At 40.0% G+C, this 20,309-nt stretch overlaps 1 protein-coding gene across 1 annotated transcript in view; it reads left to right on the top strand.

The window, feature by feature from the left end:
• The window catches only part of RAB14 (RAB14, member RAS oncogene family), a 31,423-nt gene extending 13,125 nt beyond the window's left edge, over positions 1-18,298 (top strand). Inside the window, exons 2-8 of the mRNA XM_001512591.5 lie at positions 3,939-3,997; positions 5,461-5,514; positions 8,280-8,457; positions 10,751-10,817; positions 12,120-12,207; positions 12,620-12,650; positions 15,318-18,298. Coding sequence (XP_001512641.1) covers positions 3,946-3,997; positions 5,461-5,514; positions 8,280-8,457; positions 10,751-10,817; positions 12,120-12,207; positions 12,620-12,650; positions 15,318-15,495 — 648 coding nt within the window. The 5' untranslated portion in view covers positions 3,939-3,945 and the 3' untranslated portion in view covers positions 15,496-18,298. The remainder of the gene's footprint in view (positions 1-3,938; positions 3,998-5,460; positions 5,515-8,279; positions 8,458-10,750; positions 10,818-12,119; positions 12,208-12,619; positions 12,651-15,317) is intronic.
• The last annotated feature ends 2,011 nt before the right edge of the window (positions 18,299-20,309 follow it).

Genomic DNA, 20,309 nt, shown 5'->3' with positions numbered 1-20,309 from the left:
TCAAGGCTGTAGAGGCACATCTGTTTTCTATTAACATAGAAGCATCAAGACCTAATGGAAAGAGCTTTGGCCTGGGAATCAGAGGACCTGGTTCTACCACTTGCCTGCTGTATGACCTTGGACTTGTCTCTTTTCCATGCCTCAATTTCCACAACTGTAAATTGGGAATTTAATACCCGCTCTCCCTCCTACTTAGACTGTGAGCCAACCTGATTATCTTCTATCTCCCCCAGGGCTTAATGCAGTGCCTGGCAAATAGTAAGCACTTAGTTAAATATTATTATTATTGTTATTATCGTCATTGCTGGAACAATAAAAGTCTTCTTCAGGAGAGCATAGAGGAAGCTCCCTGAGAGAGGACTGCTAGACACTCGAGTAGAGAGTACTAACACTGTGGAATCACCTTCTCTGGAGGTTGTAAGAAAAAATGGTTTTGCAAGACAGCAGGACTAGATGACCTCCCTATCTGTTTCAGCCATATGACTAAGATTTCACAACCACACAGTTATTCTTATGCCACTGTTTTTCACTCACTCTAACTCATATTTAAATAATGCCAGTTTCATTTGTATAGCTGGCTGTTGATACTCGTCAATACAAGAGGGAAAGAACTCATTTTCAAAACGAACTCTTATTTTCAAAACTTCTTCGTAAACTGAGGTTCTAGTTCTTTGCCTGAAAATGAAAGTTATTTGGAAAACTTTCAGTAAATATAGACTAACTGAAATAGGACGTATGGAGATGGTTCGGCCCCCTGCCTCCAGGCAAGTGAATAATTAAACTGTTTAGTGCCTTGATTGTCTATTATTTCCTTAAAGATCTCTAGAGATAGAAACTCCATTATCTCTTTGTAATCCATTACAATATCGTCTTGAGGCAAGGGTTTGCCTGGTTTGAAATCTCTTCTCCCTGTCCAGGGAGGCCTGATGAGGAAGAAACTTAAATGAAAGCAAAAGAAAGAATTGATTAGAATTCACACCATAAAAGCCTTGTGGAGTTGATAATTGTACTCCACCTAACTGTGCCTTCCCCAGCCATATAGTCCCCATTCCTATACCGCAGCATTTAAAAATCATTTTGTTGCTCCAAACTGAATTATATGCATAATCCCAGGAATAGTTTTCTGATTTGAAATTAGCTAGTTTATGGAGCATCTTGAGACATCGTTTTCTCCTGCTTCCTTCCCCCACCTCCACAATGATGTAGATATTGTAACTGCCTTTTGGGGGTGACCTTTGATTCATTTTCTAGTTCGGTCAAGGCCGTACTTTGACATTATTGTCTGAGGATAACATATAATATGGAATCAAGCCTTTTTGAAGCCTACAGAGATTACAGCTGTTGCTTTCTCTGGACTATGAGGGTTGATACTGTCACGAAAGGAAATTACCTTTGGCACAATTTGTAGTTCTAAATTTTGAATGAGTGCTAAGGAAAATATAACGCGTTTTTGACAAAGGAAGGTATATTATTGTTTTCTTGGTCTTCGTTCTCAATGTGAAATGGGAAGTTTGAATTAATGCCCAATAAGTAGAATTTAAATTTGCCTTAACATAAAATTATATGACTTTCTTGATGCGAAGCGTTTTGCCCTGCTGTGTAATAATATGATATAATAATGGTGGTATTTGTTAAGCGCTTACTATTTGCAAAGCACTGTTCTAAGCGCTGGGGGGATACAAGGTGATCAGGTTGTCCCATATGGGGCTCATTTTACAGATGAGATAACAGGCACAGAGAAGTTAATTGACTTGCCCAAAGTCACACAGCTGGCAAGCAGCGGAGCTGGGATTAGAGCCCACGACCTCTGACTCCCAAGCCCGGGCTCTTTCCACTGAGCCATGCTGCTTCTCCTTGAATTTATGCATGGTGTTCCTAAGTACTCAAGAACTTTGAGGTGTGCAAGACTTTTCACAAGTATCTTTGTCTCACATTAGGCCTATAAATTAGGATTGAATAAGGTATTATTTGTCTCATTTTATTTATGGGAAAATTGAGGTTTGAGAGGTCGATCAATTGTATTTATTAAGTGTTTGCTTATTAGGTACAGAGTACTGTACTAAGCACTTGGGAGAGTATAGTATAACAGAGTTGGTAGACATGTTCCCTGTCCACAACAAGCTTACAGTCTAGTTAATTGATTTATCTAAGTGGCAGAAATTGGGTGGAGAGGAAAGGGAATCTGAAGAACCAGAACCAAACGGCTACCTTACTGCTACAGGCTCTCGTTATATCCCGGCTAGACTACTGTGTCAGCCTTCTCTCTGATCTCTCTTCCTCCTCTCTTGCCCCGCTCCAGTCTATTCTTCGCTCTGCTGCCCTGCTCATCTTCCTGCAGAAACGTTCTGGGCATGTCCTCTTCTTAAACACCTCCAGTGGTTGCCTATCAACCTCCGCTCAAAACAAAAACTCCTCACTCTAGGCTTCAAGGCTCTCCATCACCTTGCCCCTTCCTACCTCTCCTCCCTTCTCTCTTTCTACTGCCCACCCTGCACGCTTCACTCCTCTGCCGCCCACCTCCCGTCCCTCAGTCTTGCCTATCCCGCCGTTGACCCCTGGGCCACGTCCTCCCGCGGTCCTGAAACGCCCTCCCTCCGTCAATCTAATTCTCTTCCCCTCTTCAAATCCCTACTTAAAGCTCACCTCCTCCAAGAGGCCTTCCCAGACTGAGCTCCCCCCTTTTTCCCTCTGCTCCCTCTACCCCCCCTCACCTCTCCACAGTTAAACCCTCTTCTCCCCCCTTTCCCTCTCCTCCTCCCCCTCTCCCGTCCCACCCCCTCAGCACTGTACTCCTCCGCTCGACTGTATATATCTTCATCACCCTATTTATTTTGTTTAATGAGATGTACATCACCCTGATTCTTTTTATTTGCCATTGTTTTTATGAGATGTTCTTCCCCTTGACTCTATTTATTGCCATTGTTCATGTCTGCCTGTCTCCCCCGATTAGACTGTAAGCCCGTCAAAGGGCAGGGACTCTATCTGTTGCCAACTTGTACATTCCAAGCGCTTAGTACAGTGCTCTGCACATAGTAAGCGCTCAATAAATACTATTGAATGAATGAATTCCCAACCCAGGCTTATTATGCTGCCATAAATATAAATATAGCTTCTCTGGTCCCCAAATCTTATTAATTGCAATTGTTGAAAACATTATTCTACATATACTTACCCATAGGTTAAAAATGCATTGACTTCAGTTGGTTATGCCTTTTTATTTATTCAAGAAATGCTAGCATTGGGGCTTTCTTGTTTAAAACGTTGATAGTAAGCAAATATTGCTGTAAATGTCAACACATGTCATGTGTAGCAAACCATTTATCAAACTCAAACATTAGCAATTTCCCAATTTCACCAAAATATTTCATAGGTGATGAGCAGAGTGTACAGTGTAACACTGGTAAGGGCAGGGAATGTGTTTATTGTTATATTGGACTCTCCCAATTGCTCAGTACAGTGCTCTGCATACAGTAAGTGCTCAATAAATACGATTGAATGAGTGAATGAGGCATGGGACCTAGAAAGTTGTTTTTGGAGCATTTAGGGGTGTTTTTAAAAAAATTTTTATTATTTCCCCCATGGGGGTTGAGAATTGTGTCCTGACAGGAGGAGAAAAGTCTCTATTGGGTAGATGTGATGCGTAGTAGACTGAGCTATGCATTGTTACAGTCCTAAGGTTTAACTCATAAACCATCATGATATTTGGGGAATTAATTCTCTTGAAGATTCAGCCTTGACACTTGATATTGTTGATGAAATGTTTATGCTTGTTAAATTTTGATTTTTCAATAATTTCTCATTTCACAATTGGGGTTACTATTCTTCTGTAGAAACCTCATTAAAATTTTTTGAAGAGATTGCAATTAATCTAAATCCATCAAATAGGATAAATAGAATCCTTTTTGCTGCTTAAGTAACAAAATTTTCTTTACTTTTAGTGCCACAATGGCAACTGCTCCTTACAACTACTCGTACATCTTCAAGTACATTATTATTGGTAAGTTAATTTAATTGTCATCTTTGAAGCCAAAAGTATAAATGAAGCCATGTTTATTAATATTTGCTTTTAGGAGATATCAAAATGTTAATATTCATTTGTTACTGCAAGATTAATGTTTTCTCTACAAGGTTAAGTTTTGTATTAATAAGGTAATGTATCTTTTTTGTTCTGTAAGCTAATATAAAACTAGATACTATGTTTCATATGCTTTATTTTAAATGGCAATGGAAACCTTATAATTACATTTCTTAATCTAAACATTGAATAATATTGTAATGACAAAATACTTTCTTTGTCACTCCTGGCTATTTGAAAGTTGAAAATATAGATTGTGTACTCTCCTGCACTTGAAAAATTAATATAGACTGTTTGATTCAGATTTACTAGTGCAGTTTCATATAGTGTAGTGTTATTTTGGTTACAGACTTAAAACTGAAATGTTACTGCATTTTCCCCAGTTCTTAGTACAGTGCTCTGCATACAGTACCTAGAAGCGGTGTTACCTAGTGGATAGCGCATGGGCCTGTGAGTCAGTAGGACCAGGCTCTGCTACTTGTTTGCTCTGTGACCTTGGGAAAGTCACTTCATTGTGCCTCAATTCCCTCATCTGTAAAATGGGATTAAGACTGTGAGCCCCCTGTGGGACAGAGGATTTGTCCAGTCTGATTATATTGTATCTGCCTCAGTGTTGAGAACAGTGCCTGGCACATGCCAAGTGCTTAACAAATACCGCTTTTATTGTTATTGTCATTAAGTAAAAATGAAAGTGCTAATGGATCAGTTAATTTTTTTTATGTTATTTAAGTGTCTGCTATCTGCCGGGCACTCTAATAACCCCTGGGATAGATATAAGATATTCGGGTTGGAGACAGTCCATGTCCCACATAGATTTACAATCTTAATCCCCATTTTACAGGTGAGGTAGTTGAAGCACAGAGAAGTGAAGTGGCTTGTCCTAGGTTACATAGCAGGCAAGTGGCAGAGCTGGGATTGAAACCAGGGTTCTCTGATTCACAGGCCCCTGCTCTATCCACTAGGCCATGCTGCTTCTCAAATTCTCATCTTGGAAGCTAATTCATAGACTAACTCTTAATGTTTATGTTAATTTTATCCCTTACCAAGAAAAGGTGCAAGTGAAATCAGAGATGCCATTTTCTGTAATAAAGTTGTGCATTTTTAATGTGGGCTAAATTGGGTGTCACCAGCTTGGGGAGAGGGAATAATTGAAAACAAGATACTTAAAGTACCCTACCAATATTTTCCTTTCCATTGTCTGTGACACATTTGCTGAATCCTTGGCCCTCATGCCGACCACAAAAGGTTAAAATAATCACTTTCTTACACATTCTGTCATTTCATTTGGTAGTGTGGTTCAGTAAAATGAAATTAGGTCTGAATAACGAAAGTGTGGTTTTGCTATCAGACTCCTAACTTCTTTTGGTTTGTTTTTTTTTGGACAGGGGACATGGGAGTTGGGAAGTCCTGCTTACTTCATCAATTTACAGAAAAAAAATGTAAGTGTTATACTTGGAATATGGCATTAATAAATACCTCAAACAGTGTGTTTATGCTCTGGAAACCAAATTTGAAGCAAAGCTTTTGTGTTGAATTTGAGATAGTTAGCCATGCTATCTAGTTGTGTTTGTCATTCAAATGATTGGGCTGATAACTCAGATTTTGTCAGTCAAGAAAGCATCTACATTATTCTAATTCTGTAACTGAAAATGTATTTTCTTGTTTATCTTATTTCAAACAAGAGTTGTAACAAACTACTCTGTTGTGCTTTTTTGGTGTGATGACTAGAGATTAGAATCATATACCATCAAAGACAAAAAATCAGTTGGAAGGGACGATCAGAAATCAGGTTTCTTGAGCCACATGAATGATTTTTAAATCATTCAGGTCAGATGGTTGTCTATTCAAGTTGTCCAGGAATGGAGACACCTCAGTGCCCCTTGGGAGTCTTTATCACTGGTGTATCATTCTGACAATTGAGAAGTTCTTCCTTATGTCTAACTGGAATCTTTCATGTTTAACTTAATTTCCTCTTGTATCCTCTCTGCACATGGACAACAACTAATTAGCATTCTCTCCATTTAAACCTTATTAGGCTCGAAGAGTTGATCCTTTAGACTTCTCAGCTCCAGGTTAAACAGTCGCATTTTCCTCAAACTATTTTACTCATTCCTTTTTTTTTTTTTTTGGTTTTTTGTTTTGCTCTGCTCAGAACCGCTCCAATTTCTTCATATCATTCTTAAAATGTTCTGAACAGAATTGTATACATCACCATAAGGGTCTGACCAGTGCAGAATGTAGCAGGGTGACTCCTGATTATGGCATAGCCTACTTCTGTTCATGCCCAGTATTATTTTGTCAATCTATTTGACAGCAGTGATTATCGTTAAGTCAGTATAGTCAACTCTGACTCCCCTTTTTTCTGTGCCTTTCCAGTTTTTTTAATACAGAACTTCAGTGTTTTGAGTGTGAGCCATCTTTGAAAACTAAGTACTCTAGATGCAGTTTTCTGTTAATGCAGGGGTTGCATTAAGGAAGCATGCACACAAATCTCCTCCAAATAGGCTTGTGTTGTCAGATGACTGTAGCCTAACATTTCCTAACAGTGTTCTAACCAAAACACTCATTATGACTGCTTCCAGCTGGGGTAGTTTGCCCAATGAATTGTGGAGATGGTTTTACAAGGGAGAGGAGAATTTACATCATATTATATGTATATTAGCTTTCTAGGTAGTTAAGCAGTTATTTGGGCCTAGTATTATTTGAGCCATTTCTCACTTTATGGTCTTACGTTGATGATGTATCTGAATTAATAACTTAGAAGTAATACAGTATTGGGGCTGTGGACATTTTCATTTTCTTTACTCCGAATTTTTATTGGCCAGTCTGATTTTTCAGACCCTGAATATTTAGTTTTCTGTCAGCCGTGCAAATTATTAGCGATTTGAATTCATTGCCCCTGGTGTTCAGGTAGAGCCACGTTGCTAAAATGCCTAGTCACATGAATAATCACCCTTCTTCAGATCAGGCAATTCAAAAGGAGTAAATGAGAGGTGGAATGTGGCTGGAATATGAAAGGGGAACTCCATTTGAGCACTTTGAAGAACTGTATAAGACTGTGGTTACGTAGGCCTGCTAAATTATACTTTAAGATACATTTGGAAAGAATGCTCAGTACAAAGTAAACTCAATAGAAATTTCAAATCACAAACCAAGATTTACACTAGAAAAAACTCCCAACATAGATCAAACTCCTCCACTTCCCTGACCTACCTTTCAGTCAGCTTAATTAGGAGGTAAGGGTTTATCCATGTGGAGCCAGCCAGAGGTAAAGACTCCTTCCTTCCTGCAACTGATCAGATTCTGGGAAGAAGAGGCCAGAGCTCTTTCTCCCACTTCAAAAAAAGTGACTGTGCCTGGGACCGTCACCAACTGTGGGACAAGAAGGTCACAAGTCAGTTCCTTTGCTCCCTGGGATATGTTTTTTCTCATTTCTTTCCTTGCCATTCCCTCACCATCTTTCTACACCCTCCTATCCACTTCCAGTCCTTCAGTTCTCACCTTGACACCCTCCAATCTGCTCTGTGTCCTTCACTCCATGGGAACCGCCCTCTCCAAGTGTACCCATTCCTTCCATTTTGTCCTCATATCCCCTGCTCCCTCTCCCTTCTGCTTCACTTGTGCACTTGGATATGTACCCTTTAAGCACTTGATGTTCACCACATCCTTTCAGTCCCACAACAGTTATTTACATATCTATGACTTATTTTAATGTTGATCTCTGGCTAAACTGCAAGCTCATTGTGGGTAGGAAATGTCTACCATTTCTTTTGTATTGTACTCTTTCTTGAGTGCATCCAGTACAGTGTTTTGTTCACAGTTAGCGCACACACACCCGGCTCCCACGGTGTAAACAGTAACCTCCATTTGGACAGGGATTTCCTCTACGAACTCTACTGTATTATACTTTCCCAAGTGCTGAGTACGGTGCTCTGAACACAGTGAATAAATACTAGTGAGTGATTGATTTCCAATACACACAGCTCCTACCAAAGACTCTCCGTACTACAGCACAGCCAACATGCTCTGCATTGATCAATTTGGTATTACACGAGTCTCTCATTTAGTTTTAGAAGGGATATTTTTCTCAGTTCCAGTTTTCCAAATTTTGGGGATCCTGTATTTGTTTTTACAGTGACAGAAAGATAAATGACTTTTAATTCAAATACAATATGTTTAGTCGTCTTTTCCTTTTTTATGGCAGTTATGGCTGATTGTCCTCACACAATTGGTGTTGAATTTGGTACAAGAATAATTGAAGTTAGTGGACAGAAAATCAAACTGCAAATTTGGGATACAGCAGGACAGGAGCGATTTAGGGCTGTTACACGAAGCTACTACCGAGGAGCAGCAGGAGCACTCATGGTCTACGATATTACTAGGTAAGATGTCACATAGCTTCTGTCCCGCTTGAAGTTGTCACATTTGGGTTTTGTGATTTTTATGATTTTTTCTCCTTAGTTTCCTTTATAAATTAATTTAAAAAATTGTACTATCATCTCTAACTGTATAGTGTGTAGTCCTTCTCCAAGGAAGAAAAAACACCTAAAGCTAGGTTTGGTAAAAAGAGAAGCTGTATTAAGGTAGCATTTGAGTAAGATTTCAAAGAGGTTTTTTTTTGTTCTTTAATTTAAACTGCCACCTGGAGATCTGCACTACAGCTTTCAGGGTGAACGGAAAGAATATACACCTTGTCTTCAGGGTTTTAGAGTAGAACATGTATGGTGCAAAGGATCAGTAAATTCTAGAATCGAGAGTTCTGTCAAGGATAAGCAGTGGAACACCTAGAATGATCGAGGTTAAGCAGGTGCAGTAAATGAAGGAGGCAGTCATTGCTTTATTTGGTAAAAATACTGATCCCTTTTTAAAAAAGCATTTGGGTTTTTTTTAATAGGATGTAACTTGAATTTTCTGGTAAATGATTTACTTTTGCTGTTTGAAGTGTGGCCTATAGTGAATTAACTCAAAGTGTTTTGTATTTGCATACAAATCTAAGAATAATACAGAAGATTCTAAATTGACTGGTAGTAATCCCTAAGAGCAGGAGGAAGTGAGTAATAAGGGTTAGGTTTGTGTGTTTTTTTTAATAAAGACCTAGTTTGAGTTTAACTATGAATGACTTTAAAAATTCATTTTAGTCCCAAGCCATTATCAGTTCATATTGGTTTCCATTAGAAATTATGATTAAAATTGTTAATTTTTACATACTTGGATTCAGTAAAATCCAATAAATCAAAATTCCTGTTGAAGGAAGAAAAATGTTTTGGAGCAGTTTTGGCTGAGTCTTTGCTCTGATTTATTTTGAAGTACTTTTTGTAGGTATGACTGAACCTAGAGTACACTCAAACCTGAAACTGTGGATTTTTAAAGCATTTCAGAATTAACACTGAGAGATTGATAATTATAGTAAAGTCATTGTTGTTTTGAACCTTCTTAAACCATTTTCATTGGTTTTTCACTGGGAGATTTTTTTTTTTAATAACTCTCAGGGTGGCGAAGATTTGATACTTATGCGAGTTATTATATGCTAAGTGCCTTAGTAGATATTAGTTTAGCCATTGGACAAAACCCCTGTCCTACATGAAGCACACTATTTTATCCCCAATTTATTCATAAGGAAACTGAGGCTTAGTGAGGTTGTGACTTGCCTGAGGTCACACAGGAGGACAGTGCTGGAGCTGCAGTTCAAACCCGAGTTTCCCGACTCCCAGGCCCACATTGTTTCCACTCGGTCAGACTTTATCTCTTAAAAAAAAAAGGGGGGGAAATGATTAGGGCAGTGTTTTGTCTTCATACAGGACTTGTTTAGTCACTTGATAAGCAAGTTAGAAGTTGTGTCTCAGTTTCTTCAAATTTGGCAAAATAATCCTTTAACAATTAAGAATCTAGGAATGATATGTAAGAGAGTACCAGGCCTAGGTCAGCCAATACTATATTCTGAATGGATTTTAAGGGGCCTAAAATATTTTCCTGAACAACGATTGTTCATATACTTCAAAATAAGGTGTGTAGGTGTTCTGTCTTTTGTGTTTAATAACTACGTCTGAAGACAGTGACTACTTTTTTGTCCTTCCTCTTTAATGTAGGGGGGGGGGTGTGGTGTGTGTGTGTGTGTGTGTGTGTGTGTGTGTGTGTGTGTATAGATATAACTATAGACATATATATTCACTTGAAGGTCTCAGTTCATTCCATAATTCAGCGTACCCCAAGGTGAGGGTCAGCATGCTCCAATTGGACTTGTATGAAAGCAGAAAGCTAATGGTACTCAAACTCCTTTTCCTTCAAACTTTTATATCCAGTGGCTCACTTACCATTCTGGTCTGTATAAGGATATGCTTTGAATTGTCTCCAAGTCACCCTGAAAACATAATTACCAGTAGTCGCAGGGCAGTCTCAAATCACCTTAATGTATCAGACCTGGGGCCTTGGGATTCAGACCTGGGGCCTTGGGATTCAATAAGTAAATATTTGAAAACTTTTGATAGCCATCCATGGAAATGCTAATTATTAACATCCAAAGAATAATTTTTATGGTCTTGGAGAAGTGGAGATAAATGTGTAATATAAACATTTTTGCAATATCCTATTTATCTCCATTCTTAATTACAAAAAAGACACATGTGATATGGCAAACCGTATGTAGAAATTGCAGCTTTTTACTTTTTTTATTTTCAGAAGAAGCACATATAACCATTTAAGCAGTTGGCTGACAGATGCACGGAACCTCACCAATCCAAATACTGTAAGTTCCATGGTATTTTGTTTGAGTTAACTTTGTCTGTACTACTCAGGTGCAGAAAAGGGACTGAAATTAATGGTCTTTCGGCCCCAAGAAAAATAAAAATAAAATGTTTAGTTAATTCTTAATGTATTTAGGATCATTTATATTTTTGTCAGCTTTACTGCTTTTTTGGTCAGCTTTGGAATTTTGTTGTTGAAAGCTAATATGAAAATGAAAGGCATTATGTAAATGAAGTAATCATTTGTTGTTCCCTCCCCCAACACTTCGCAGCCAGGTGTAATTCTCTGTCAAATGGTCGCTAAATGATTTTTTTTTACTGATGCTCGATGATGATGACAAAGCCACAGTGCATTTTAGATTGTTCAAAACTTTCAAACAAATAGAATTTAACTGGTTTCCTTTCCCCTTTCTAAAAATAAAATCTAACCCATATTTAGTGGGAAGTAACATTTTGTGCAGGCTGACAGTCTTCTTCCCAACTTGAATTAAATATCGGTTATGACGCTGTTTGGTTCTGAGCAGGAATTGAAGTGAATCCCCGAGTGTTTAGGTGTGGGGGAGGGCTCATGGATGGTGCACTTTACGTGCAATTGTTGACATTTTGTCACATTGCTGCCTAATTAGTTGGCACTGGGGTTCTTGGAGAAGCATGCAGGCTCCATGGTGGACATAGAGAGTCTTTGTTGGCCCAGTTTGGCCTGGCCCATCACCTAGAAATCTGCAGGTGGCCATGATATTGGGCAGCTCTCTAGAGGGAGGACCTCTGGTTGAGGAGAGTTTTTGCAAAAAGTATTAACTTCAGGTATTAAGTATAAATATTAAGTAGAAAAGTATTAACTTGGTCCATGTAATACTGCCACGTGGACCGTGGAACTAAGCTGTCCCTGTCTCAAAAGTGGAAGTGTCTTGGGTAGAGGGGAAACCTTTCAAGGCAGTCATTTGGCATTTAGTTTGAGGATGAAGATAGTTATAAAAATCAACCTATAAAAGTTATTATACTGCTCAAAACTTGACTCAGTCTTCCCCACACTACTTACCCTTTCCACCCTGCATATGAGGGCGATGAGGGTTAGTAGTGAGAACAAAATTACCAGGGCTGAAAGTTGTGGAGTAAAAGATGGGTTTTTTTTTTTGTTTGTTTGCTTTTTTTGACTTCTTTCTTGCCTGCAGCTATTTACAGGGGGGCATTTCATCTTTTTATGCTAAGCCTGGCCTATCTTTCAAATTCTGGACTTTCGCCTGTAGTAGTTTATGTCGTAGTTTTTTGTAGTTCTTCAGTGTTGTTTTTTGGTCTTGCAACAGGTGATAATTCTCATAGGAAATAAAGCAGATTTGGAAGCACAGAGGGATGTAACATATGAAGAAGCCAAACAGTTTGCTGAAGAAAATGGTGGGTTTATTTTGGAAGTGTTGTCTAAAATGGCTTTCACATCACAACTACAATGAAAAAGATAAAACTTGCTGACTGAAAATTACTTGGCACTTTAATTGTAAAGCTTCAGTCAATCTTCAAATAATCTCAAGGATGAGGTAAAAGTTTTTCTTTAAGGTTCCTTTTTAAGGTTAAAGCTACAAATGTGTCCACCATTAATATAGGACAACTTGTCTTGGTGGACCTGTCCAGTGAACGATTCTAAGATGAAAAACTTTTCTGCTCCCACCTCTGCATATTTTTTTCCAGTGATAAGAATCAAAATTCCTTGGGGAGGTACATTCATATTGTAGCTAGAATTCCTGCCAAGTTTTTTTTTTCCTTAATGTATTTTACAAAAGTTTCTTAATGGCTTACATTTTCTCTTTAGGTTTATTGTTCCTTGAAGCAAGTGCAAAAACGTAAGTATAAACCATAGCCTGATCATCAATCAAATAGATTTGAATTGTACATTAAGAAAAATGTTTCATTGAATAAAAATTGCACTAAATAATGTTTGGAATGAAATATTTTATCATAAACTAGGTTTTTTAACAGAATAGGCTTGACTTTGGAAGTTGATTGGAGATGAGGTGTATGGAAGGGCTTTAATAACTTGCGGTAATCTTTAAACTAGGCCCCTTTCCAAGACCTTTGGTCTTCAGTCTGGGGATGTGGCAATAAATGCTATCAAGTCTATTCTCAGGGGTCGGCAACCTTTTTCTGCCCAAGAGTCAAACAAAATGAAAGCTTTGCACAGGAGGTATACAGAGTCAGTTGTGTAATTTAAATACATATGAACATATCTGTCGTCTCTGTAAATCTAAAGGCTTTTAATGACAACCCATGCTCCCCAACACAACAGCGTGGCTCACTGGAAAGAGCCCGGGTTTAGGAGTCAGAGGTCATGGGTTCTAATCCTGGCTCCACCACCTGTCAGCTGGGTGACGTTGGGCAAGTCACTTGACTTCTCGGTGCCGCAGTTACCTCATCTGTAAAATGGGGATGAAGGCTGTGAGCCTCATGGACAACCTGATTACCCGGTATCTACCCCAGCGTTTAGAGCAGTGCATGGCATATTGTAAGCACTTAATAAATACCAACATTATTATTATTATTAATGCTTGCTTGCCAGTTCCTGGGCTGGATTAACCACCCTTAGGGACCCAGGAATACTTGGTTTTTATGGGATCCTCTGAGGCAACATCATGCTGTGCTTGGTACAATGGGAAAATGTACAATGGCAACAGTTGTTGCTGCAGCAGGGAAAAGGACAGAAAAGAGCATGGCCTAGTGGATAGAGCACAGGCCTGGGAGTCAGGGGGCCCTGGGTTCTAATCCCAGCTCTGCCACTTGTCTTCCGTGTGACCTGTGCAAGTCACTTAACTTCTCTTCGACTCAGTTACCTCATCTGTAAAATGGGGATTAAAAGTGTGTGTCCTGTGTGGGACGGGGAATGTGTCCAACCTGATTAGTCTCTACCCCAGCTGTTAGTACAGTGCCTGGCACATAGTAAGCACTTAATAAATACCACAGTTATTATTACTGTTAGAGGAAGGAAGGAAGGATTGGTTTGATTGGCCAGCCCTAATAGAGGGTAGTCTTTTCCTTCCACTCTTCTCCACTTCCCTTTCATTTCCCCAGGGATGTGAGGGGACAGTGCCCACATGGCTAAGTGATGGTGTAGCCCCCTTAATCCCCTTCTGGACCCACCAGTGGAGGACAGGGGCACAGTGAGGCCTCTGGGGCAACTGGATCCTCTTCTGCCCGCTGAAAACATGACGTGGTTCCTTTTTGTCCCATTCCCAGCTACAGGTTTCAGCTGTGCTGCTCAGGCATAGGGGAGAGCTTTCCTAGGCTTCATGGTGGGGCTCTTAAGACCACCTCTTGCCGATATCCCTTTACCTCCTTTCTCCTGTAGCTCTGAGGACCTGCTGAGCCTGAGGGATATCACCTGGATAGGTGGAGATTCAGCATAGGAATTCCCTCTCTGGGTAGAATAGAGTGAGGAATCCCCAGTCCGACTGGGCCTGGCCCCATGGGGTCCTAGATGACCTCAAAGCAGGGGACAGGAGCCGTGGCCTTCAAAGAGTTGGTTGGTACCTGGGTCCCAGGCTGATTGACTGTTGCTGACTCCCCCCACTTCCTACTCCAGCCCAGGGCAGCAGTTGGGCTGGAGAGAGCCTAGTGGCCTCGTGTTGTCTGCCAGAGCTTTTAGATGGTTGTTAGGGGCAGGGAACGTGTCCGTAATTCTGTTGTACTCTCCCAAGCACTTAGTACAGTGCTCTGCACATAGTAAGGGTTCAGTAAATATGATTGATTTTAGGGTGGTTGGGTGGGGCCCCTTAGTTTGAAGCTCTGCATCCATTTGGAGCCATTTTGAATCAGATCAGGGAAGCAGCGTGGCTCAGTGGAAAGAACCCGGGCTTGGGAGTCAGAGTTTCCCCTATCCACCACTTTCCAGCTTTGTGACTTGGGGCAAGTCACTTGACTTCTCTGGGCCTCAGTTACTTCATCTGCAAAATAAGGATTAAAACTGTGAGCCCCACGTGGGACAATGTGATAACCTTGTATCCCCCCCCCCAGCGTTTAGAACATGCTTTGCACATACGAAGTGCTTAACAAATACCACCATTATTATTATTATTATTATTACTTGGAAAGAATGTATGAATGTCCTTAAATTTAATATCTACAAGAGCCTACGTGCATTGTCTTGTGTCTTCATGACTTCAATTTTGAGATAAAACCCTAAAATCTTTTTTTTTTTTTTAATTTTAAGGAAATTTTCTGCCAGCCTGGTTAAAACCAGAAGCTTTTCACCATGTTTGCTCCATATCCTACATGGGTATGCAAAGGGTTATAATGCACACTTTTGTAGAGGCAGTAACACAGGCCCTGTCTCTCCTCATTCCAGTGCACCGCTCTTTCCCAGTGTTCTCTTTACAGATTGTTGAGTTTAAAGATCATGGTGGGTGACTATCTTTAAAGAAACTTTAAAGAAAGGGTGAATACGCTCATGAATTAAAAAAGAAAAATGTATTTTTTGGGTTTAGCCCTGTCCCCTCAACATGTTCGTTGTTCCTTAGGGGAGAGAATGTGGAGGATGCATTCCTGGAGGCTGCCAAGAAGATCTACCAGAATATCCAAGATGGAAGTCTGGATCTGAATGCTGCAGAGTCTGGGGTGCAACACAAACCGTCAGCTCCGCAGGGAGGACGCCTGACTAGCGAACCCCAACCGCAGAGAGAAGGCTGTGGCTGCTAGTGACCTCTGTGCCGTAGCCCCGATTCTGACCTTTCACCTGTCTGTTGGAAGCAGTATTTTTTGCTGCCCCATTGTCTTCTGTACATCTTACTGGGTTTCATTAAAAAAAAACTCCGCTGAGGAAACAGTTTAACACAATACTAAACTGCTAAACAACTTTAGATGGAATCAGGTTATCAAAGGCAAGTAGAGTAATCTCTCCTGCATGGTAAATCTCTAGAAGTTTTTTTTCCTTGATTGTCCTTGTGATAGATGTCACCAATACATGATTTAAACTGAGCACTGATGCCGGACTCATGATTTTTTCACTTCTTGGCAGGGCTTTGTCTCCCTTGTACGGTTTAATTTGACGGTCTCTTTAAGCCTTTATCCCCATCTATAACTTCTAAGTATGTTCATTGTAACGGATCAATTTATTTGCTGTGAAATAACTTCTGACGGTAGAAAGGGGGTTCTGTAACTGTATTTTTTTTGTTGAAGTTCCCTGGTGTGTGGGGTTTTCTTGCTGCAGGGGTATTCATCTACTTCTGTCTTAGCCTGTCACAGGGAAAAAAAAATCTATTTCCTCTTTTTTTTTTTCCTTGAGCTCAAGAACTTTATCTTTTTGGGCCATTTTATCTTTTACATTTGTTAATGGAACGTAAATATGTATAAAATTGAAGGAATTGAACTAACGTACATTCTGTGTATATGATTTTAATGAAGAAAATAAATTGATTACTGGCACTAGAGCAGTATATAAGGAAATATCAGTTTGTACAGGATGACGTATCTGTGACCATGTTAGACCCATTTAACACAAGGAAATAGAAAATAACTGCAGTTCACTCAGTTATATTGGCTTTACTCCTTAGAGCTTTCTGTCTTGGGAGCATCCATTTGCTGGCAGGGGACATTATTCTGGGGAAGAACATCCCGATGTAAAAAGATTAACACTAGCAGCATTTAATGATAATATCTTTGTTCCATCTTTGCACTGTGGTATATCTGCTGTCTTATTAACCCTGTACTTGTGCAATCAACTGTGCTAATCTGCTTTTCTCTTTTTGTAAACACTTTTGCATTATTGGGCTGCATTTCCTGCCTTATTGTATAGAAGAAAAAAGGCTGGGTTTATTGCACATTTTAAGCTTTTATACCTTTATCTTTTGGAATGGTCAGATTATGAATTGGACAGCCAGATTAGACAGTCTGTTGTTAAGGGATTTTTAACTAGTGTTTGTGCATTTTTAACGCTACAGTGAAATTAAAAATCATTCTCCTCCTTCAGTTAGCACTTTCTGGGGCTAATATGTCATGTTGGCATAAGTCGTTTTATAAAAGGGGAAAGCATTTCTAATAGTGTTCAAATGCACATGCAGATGTGATCAAGTAAACCTGTTTATACTAGCTGGTTTGACCATTCAGAGCAGACTGTGCATTTCAAGAAGAAAAGTGATTACCGTGCCAGTCATGACTTAGAATACCCTCACCTGTTTCATTTCTGCGGATGAATAGCGTTTATTCATGGCCAGAAGGGTGAGAAGCAAGGTGTTGCTTTCAGGATGATCAGTAACCCTAAGCATATAAGAATAATGCACGTAGTCCGGCTGCAGTGTTGAAAATTCAGAACAATTTTTAAACTTCTGTTTACAGGCACTAAACGGAATTCTCTATCTTTCAGAGTTGTAAGCAGCGAGTGGTACCAGAGTATAGTCAATGTTAAATTAAAAGCCAAAACTGGAATGTGCAGACACCAGGATCTGGGTAATTTGTGCACTGTCCCTTGTTTTTTGTCTGGTTAATTTTTATTTTAAACATAAGATTCCTGAAGGAGATTGGTATATACTGTTAAAGGATTACAGTTGATCCTGCATTTTGCTGAAACTTGCACCCCAAGGAGCTTGCCCAGGGACCATGTTCTGCTGGTATATATATATATATGTATAAAAACCCCCCCATCGAGATACAAGGTAGAAATCACCATCCAGAGCCTACAGCTGGTTTAAGGTGCAATACCCTAATTCCCAAAGTTGCAGTGGGCCTTACCGTTTCTGTGACTGAAGGATTTGTTTGGACTGCTGTACTCTTCATTTGATGTAACAAAATGCTATTACTCTAAATATTTGTAAATAAAGTACCTGTATCTAGATTAAATTATAATCAGTTGCATTATTTTCTGAGTTGACAGGATTTAGATCTCAGAGTCAACATGTTTGCTTGCCATAGAAGTTGTCAGTAGCAAAAAGAATATCTAGGGCATTTATTTATTGTATAAAGCAACCTGGTATACTTTAACGTGGCATCTATCCAGGATCACTCCAAGTAAGTGGTCCCCTGGTTTTACCCTTTGAATAGAACATACAATCTTTTTTCAGTGGCAATTTTGACTTTCTCATCTAACTTCAGTGTAACTTGAGCACACTGGGCTGGTGGAATTCTTGGGCGTGGAATTCTTGTGCTGTTTTAACAGATGGGGCCAAATTTTACTCTTGCTTGCATGTGTGGTTTTCCTAGGATGAATTGGAATACTCAGAGGTGGATGGAGTTGACGGTTTATAGTAATATCTCTTGCTAGTTTGATTTCCAGGCACCAACCAGTAAACTCAGTTTCAGAGGGAGGTAAATACTGCAATCACAACTTGCTGGTTCACACTTCATTAATCTGCTTTTTACTAGGTTGCAGGCTATTTACTACAGTTCCTGTAAGAAGGCCCCTGGTTTGTAACTGGTGCTCAGATATTATTTATGCTGTTAGATTACATTCCAGTACAATGTTCAAGTAAATTTCATTGTACAATAAAGTACGTGTTTAATGCTGTAACTTTGATTTTTTTTGTTGTTGTTGTTAACCTGCAATACTTATATTATTCCTCTTATTAGAAGTTTGGGAATAGCAAATTTCTGTCAATCGTCTTATATAAAATTTGAAGTCTTGTAAATACACAAGCATGTTCTGGAGGGGCAGAGTTTTGTTTTTAGAAGAGGGGTTCACTGAGATTAAGTAGTGCAAGTGAAATTTCAATTAAAATGAGTTAGAAAATTTCAAAGAGAAGCTAGTTTGGAGTTCTTGTATCCAAAGATAGTCATGTGGTCCTGTATTACAATTGTGCCTTAGTACTTCTGTTTAAATGGTCTTATTATAGGTCACGCTCTTCTAAAAGTGTAGGGGTGAAATTCTGGATTTCGGAGGTGGGGGACTACTTCTCCATCTCAGCCTCAGTATGGATCACAGACAGGATTTTGTTCTGTCCTATAAGTGGTCTCCTCCCTCCGGATATAGTGAGTTGACCCCACTTCTGTTGCAGATCTCCAAATCTCTCCTGCTGCCCCTCCTAAAGCAAGGCAGGGATTATTGCTCTGTGGAACCTTCCCGCTTGAAATTCCTGCCAGAGAGAGGAGGAGGTAATGCCCCTGTCCACTCTCACCCCTCCCCGCTTGACACATCGTATTTAGTGCTGCTTGTGTGTACCACACTGCACTGAGCAGCGGGAAAGAATATGGGTGGGAATTGGACATGGTCCATGTCCCTTGGGGGACTAACCCATCGTATTTAGTGCTGCTTGTGTGTACCACACTGCACTGAGCAGCGGGAAAGAATATGGGTGGGAATTGGACATGGTCCATGTCCCTTGGGGGACTAACCATCTGGGTATTCTGCATTTTACAGATAAGGACACAAGGCCAGAGAAGTTAAGTGATTGCCCGGCATAACACAGCAAGTGGCAGATCTGATACAGTGTCTGGCACGTAGTAAGTGCTTAACAAATACCATATTATTACAACCCAGGGCTCCTGACTTCCAGGTCTGTGCTCTTTCCACACTACTGAGGTTCTCCCTTGGGGCAGATTTCATCCTTACTGAGCTCTCAGGTCAGAGCTGACCCTACCCCTCTCCTGGAGGTCTGGGACACTATTTTGACCCCATAGCAGTGGTGAAAAAGGGAACTCTGGAAAAGCACTTGGGCCTGCAACCATCAGGTATAGCGAGATTCCCTTTGGGTCTAGGATGGGTTTTCCTCCCCCACTGGCAGGGTTGCAGGGATAAGTACACCAATCTTTCCTTGACTCAGGAGAGCTAAAAATCCTCAAGCAGCAGAGACTGATCTGGAAGGGCTGAAATGATCTGGGATCCAGAACGGAGGAGCTGCTCATCCTTTCAGAGGAAAAACTATTCCAGGCGAGTAACCAGTGTTTCTGGAGTGCAGTTTTACTTCTAGCTACTAGTGTCATGCTTTAACAGGAACCAGAGCACTACCATGATGTCCACTGTATGCAGTTTACCAGGAGCCATGGACAATAATGATAATGGTATTTGTATAATAGTGGTATTTATTGAACACTCAGTAGGTGCAGAGCAGTGGAACTAAGCACATGGGAGAGTGCTTAGATAAAAGGAGGTAAAGTGAATCTGGCTACCCCTACTGCATAATGTCAAATTTGGCTTTCACAGGACCAATTTTGTGGTAACCTAGCTGTGAAATATAAAGAGAAAATTTTGAGTGTGAATGTTCTGCCTTAGTTTAAACAGAACAGGTTCATACTGGCATAATACCCTTTCAGAACGGTGCAAGGAAAATGATGAAGGGCACTGTTTAGGAATTAAACCTGTGCTCTGTTGCACTTGAGGAGGAATCTAGAGCATAACTTTCCAAAATGACTCTCTTGCCTTATGCTTGATCCATTAGTATGCATTGCCCTGATGCGAATTAATAATAATAATAGTGTTGGTATTTAAGCACTTAATATATGTGAAGCACTGTTCTAAGCGCTGGGGTAGATAAAAGGGAATCAGGTTGTCCCATGTGGGGCTCACAGTCTTAATCCCCATTTTA

Source organism: Ornithorhynchus anatinus, chromosome 4 (genome assembly GCF_004115215.2).
Source record: "Ornithorhynchus anatinus isolate Pmale09 chromosome 4, mOrnAna1.pri.v4, whole genome shotgun sequence".
Lineage (NCBI taxonomy): Eukaryota > Metazoa > Chordata > Mammalia > Monotremata > Ornithorhynchidae > Ornithorhynchus > Ornithorhynchus anatinus.
This window is presented reverse-complemented; position numbering and strand designations above follow the sequence as displayed.